Source organism: Schistocerca americana, chromosome 7 (genome assembly GCF_021461395.2).
Source record: "Schistocerca americana isolate TAMUIC-IGC-003095 chromosome 7, iqSchAmer2.1, whole genome shotgun sequence".
NCBI lineage: Eukaryota > Metazoa > Arthropoda > Insecta > Orthoptera > Acrididae > Schistocerca > Schistocerca americana.
The window spans coordinates 71,666,523-71,671,399 of record NC_060125.1 but is presented as its reverse complement, the minus strand read 5'-3'; the positions used below and the strand labels follow the sequence as shown (position 1 = coordinate 71,671,399).

General features: G+C 46.4%; 1 protein-coding gene across 1 annotated transcript; it reads right to left on the bottom strand.

Moving 5' to 3' along the window:
* Nucleotides 1-507: 507 nt before the first annotated feature.
* On the bottom strand, nucleotides 508-1,389 carry LOC124622712. Its single transcript, XM_047148501.1, has one exon. It carries the CDS (start codon nucleotides 1,387-1,389, stop codon nucleotides 508-510), a length of 882 nt encoding a protein of 293 aa, XP_047004457.1.
* Nucleotides 1,390-4,877: the final 3,488 nt, after the last annotated feature.

Genomic DNA, 4,877 nt, shown 5'->3' with positions numbered 1-4,877 from the left:
AGACGGGGGTAGCCGCGCAAACCGTGGCAAGGCGCCTGAGACCGCACGGCTACCCAGCGCGGCCGGGTGTGTGTATGAGAAATGACTTTACTTTCGCCCGTAGTAACGTCAGTTACATGTTACATGACACACTCGACGTGATTTGGAAAGGGTCTGTGGATGCGGAGCCCACGCGCACAGTTCCCATTTTAAATGTAACTTATCAGTAAATTTAATCTAGGATGCGTCTTCGCCGGCCGGTGTGGCCGTGCGGTTAAAGGCGCTTCAGTCTGGAACCGCGTGGCCGCTACGGTCACAGGTTCGAATCCTGCCTCGGGCATGGATGTGTGTGATGTCCTTAGGTTGGTTAGGTTAAATTAGTTCTAAGTTCTAGGCGACTGATGACCTCAGAAGTTAAGTCGCATAGTGCTCAGAGCCATTTGAACCATTTTTGATGCGTCTTCTTCAATGACAGAAATAGGATGTAGTGTAGGCGTGGCTAATTCTGGACACAGAGTTTCAAGCAACTTACTTGATGACATCCTTGTGTTGCTCCACCCATACCCGAAGTTCACTGTAGCTGCTAGTCTGATCCGTTACATAGTGAGTAAGCTTGGACGTCGAGTTCCACTCCCCTTCACATTTTTCAGTACCTTTCAAACCATTGATACGGTACCCAGATATACATGTTAATGCTTCAATGCCTTTGCCATTCCATTCGTCTTCATTCTTGACAATCTTCTCGAGTTTCATGTTGAGAATCCGTAGCTGGGCCGCAGCGTGTATCATAAGTGATATGAAGAAGAGGTCAGAGCCCATAACGACCAAGTAGCCGCCCTGTATGGTAACAAACTGCACAACGTACAGAAGCTCGTAGTACGGAGTGACGGTGTCCCACGAACCGTACCAGCACACCACAGGTAGCTCGCGCTGGTGCGACCCTCCACCCAGCAGCCTCAAGAGGAGCGGCGTCAGCCCCCACATCACGGGAGACAGACTGCCCATCATCGGCACGTACACCGTAATGGTCCGCGACAGCTGCACAGTAGAGTCGAGCACAGACGCGACTTCCGGGTCGCTCGCCTCCCGCTGAGCCGCCGTGACGTCGTCCAGGTGGTTGACGATGCTGAAGAACTGCTCCTTGTGCGCCACGATCACCGCGCCCTTTATGACGCCCATCACGACGGTTACGGTGAGGCAGATGTCGAGCGTTATCTTGTCCATATCTGCGCGGAAGTACCAGAGCCCCGCCAGCTGGCCGGCTATCATGAAGCACTGGGAGGCGAACAGCCAACAGGTGTACAGCCAGTAGCAGCCCTGGTGGCCCGGCGGAGACCACACGCCGGCCACGGACAGCAGCCGGGCGTTGGCCCACATGATGGAGTCGCGCCACGGAACTCTCACCGCCATTCCCAGGAATCTGAAAATATTAAGGGGCTCCGGAAATGCTCAAAATCATGAAAAGTTCAGTTTTTACTTTTTTGCGTTTTCTGAATCTGCAGACTATTACCTTTTAATAGATATATAATTTATTCAATTCCGAAGACTACAACTATTTTTAAATTTTTTCTGAAATGTGTTCTACATGGGCGTGACCCACTGTGGCGCTGTTAAACTGCTGTCAAATGGTGTTATTATTAACGTCCGTGTTCATCAGGTACATTTTAGTGCTGTGAGATAAAGTATGTGTTGTGGCTAAACTGTGGTGGTTCAATATATATCGCTGGTGTGATTGTCGATTGTTTCATGTTTATTTACTCTGTCGTTATCTCGAAAATATTCGTAATTAATTCTGTTTCTTGAGTCTCTGTTTTGTTGAAGTATAATAATGAGTAAAAGTAAAGTTATTAGAAATCCTCTGAAGGCTTTTAAGAAAAGGAGAAATGTTGGAAAGCCAAAGGTATGTGTTATTACTGTAAACAATAAAGATGATAACCAAGTGAGTGAACCTAACCTCTCAAGTACACCTGCCTATAGCAGTCAAAGTGGGAAAGAAAATACTTCACAGAAGAAGCTTGGTTCAATGAGTGAAAACTATGAATGTTTTATGGGCGAATCGGATGTGAATGAAATATTTGATATGTCGGTTCTCAAAGGAATTTTTTCAAACTGTGTAAGATGTATTCATTGTAGTGAAGTTGGTCTGGAACTCTCCATAATAAAGCACGTAGGACTTGCTAGTGAAATACAACTGAAATGTGATAAGTGTTCATACATGACCACCTTTGGTACAGTGTTGCAGTAATTGCAACTGAAGAAAATGGTAGCAAAATCTACGAACACAACAACGAGCGATGCTTGCTTTAGACAAGGAACGCCTTCGGGCTGCAGACAGGGCTGTAAAGAGTCTAGAAATACAAGCAAGAGTAAACAGGAGGAGGAACAAGAGGAAGCTGGAGGAGGAGTTTGCAGAGGATGAAGATAATCCATCCTATGAACCTGGAATGCACTAAAAAGTTAATCCAATCTTTGTCGCTCGATTCCCAAAACTTTTATTTTCTCATACTAATTACATGTATTCTAAGGATCTTCCAAACATATTTGTTTCAAACTTTCAGTGTTACACAGTGCCTTCTGCATAATTTAACACAACCTTTTTCCAAAAAACTGTATATTTTTGAATATATAAATAAAAAATTGCAAAAAAATGTTGTGAATTTTCATTACAATTGAAATAACTGAACTAAAATTTTGTAAAATTCCTGTGTTAAGTTGTAGCCCATATTCCAACAAATAATCTGTAAAAAGTTCAACTTCCTACCTCAAATACTTTGTGAGGAAAGATGTAATTTATAAGCGTTATTTTAACATTGCAAGTATAGGGCGTTCCGGAGCCCCTTAACAACATACACTGAGATGACAAAAGTTACGGAATAGAATATGAGCACTTACAGATGGCGGTAGTATCACGAACACTAGGTACAAAAATGTTGCTCATTGCTTGCACTCCGGTGATTAAAGTGAAAAGGTTTCCGACATGATTATAGCCACAATGAACGGGGAATGGTAGTTGGAGCTAGACGCGTGGGACATTCTACAGGTTAATGTCCTGTGTATTAGTCGCAGTATATGTACATCTGCTTTACATTCCTGCACTCTGAGACAAACTGGTCGTTTGCACTGCAGTGCTGCTGTGGATTAGTATCGTGTTTTGTGGCATCACCGAAGGTAACTGCTGTGTTTGTGACACGGACAATACTTTGCGAAATGGAACAGTAAAAGTTTGCATGACTGTGAGATACGTACTTATTTTATCACAGAGCTACGGACAATGTACACGAAGCTCAAAGCTTCCTTCATCCAAGCTGATGCCAACAATGGCCTGGAGCACTTCGAAGTCTTCACCACAGACTTGGGGAAACCGGTGCCTCAGTTCCACTGTATCGTGCGGACCCCCCATGGAGTACTAAAATAGTGGAAGAACAACTTTCAACAGACACGTACGCCGCGCGGGATTAGCCGAGTGGTCTAGGGTGCAGCAGTCATGGACTGCTGGCTGGTCCCGGCGGTGGTTAGAGTCCTCCCTCGGGCATGGGTGTGTGTGTTTGTTCTTCGGATCATTTAGGTTAAGTAGTGTGTAAGCTTAGGAACTGATGACCTTAGCAGTTAAGTCCCGTAAGATTTCACACACACATTTGAACAAGACAAGTACGCCATATCACCGAGCGAGGTGGCGCAGTGGTTAGACACTGGACTCGCACTCGGGACGACGACGGTTCAATCCCGCGTCCGGCCATCCTGATTTAGGTTTACCGCGATTTCCTTAAATCGCTCCAGGCAAATGCCGGGATGGATCCTTTGAAAGGGCACGACCGACTTCCTTCCCCGTCCTTCCCTAATCCAATGAGACCGATGACCTCGCTGTCTGGTCGCCTTCCTCAAAAACCAACCAACCGTACGCCGTATCATACCACGAATATGCCTCAGAGTAGTGTGTGGCGCGTCCCGCATAAGAACCAGTTACATCCATCAGCAACGTCCATTTCAGTGTTTAGGCGTGTATGATTACCGACAAAGAGTACTATCTTGTGAATGAATGGTACAGCATTGTTAGAATGGACACGACACAACCCTACCAGCGTCCTGCAGTGAATGTGTCGGTGGCCACGCGATCTGACCATATCTTCTATCATCAGGTTTGAACGTCTTCATCGATAACGTCCTTCCAGAACTGTAAGAATAGGGGTCACTTAACGTGAGTCATCAGGTGTAGGTGCAACTAGACGAAGCCACTGCACACTTATTTTAGAATCCAGTGATTCGAATTCTGGGCCTAGCCCAAGTATCGACAGCTAGAAAATGTCAGAGATATTCGGGCTCCTGGCGACAGAGGGCCCGTGCATGAGACGCAGCCGCTGCGGCAAGCATGTGTGGTGGCTTCATCCTCTGACGAGTGTTTTGTGCTGGTATAAGGTGTCGCCAGCACACCAGTCGACAAAGATGTAGTACGAAGGTCGACAGTAGGTGAAGGGTCAGGCGCGCCTATCATGAGAGAGGCCACAGACACACCCGCAAGCAACAAGCCGCCAACCCCCTCTCGACAGCATGTATTTAGGCCACCGCTGCTGACCAGAGGGCATCGCTGATTCCCTCTTCACGTGTGGCGTCTGTTAGGACAACTGCACAGCTGGTCACGGGCTATGACAGTACGTCGCGACCAGATTAGTGACCTTAGCTGGACTAGCAGTGAGACCAAAGTTTGGAATAGCAAGATCACCGATATTGTCTGCAAAACGACTGTTACTGACAGCTTGTACCACAACACATGGACTCTATTCTAGATAAATAACAAATGCCAGCCACGTGTGCATTTGTGTTGTAGAAAGAGGATACTGGCCACCCATAACAACATCCTCTACATCCTCTCGCTGTCTTCCTAAAGTAAAAGAGTCTACATG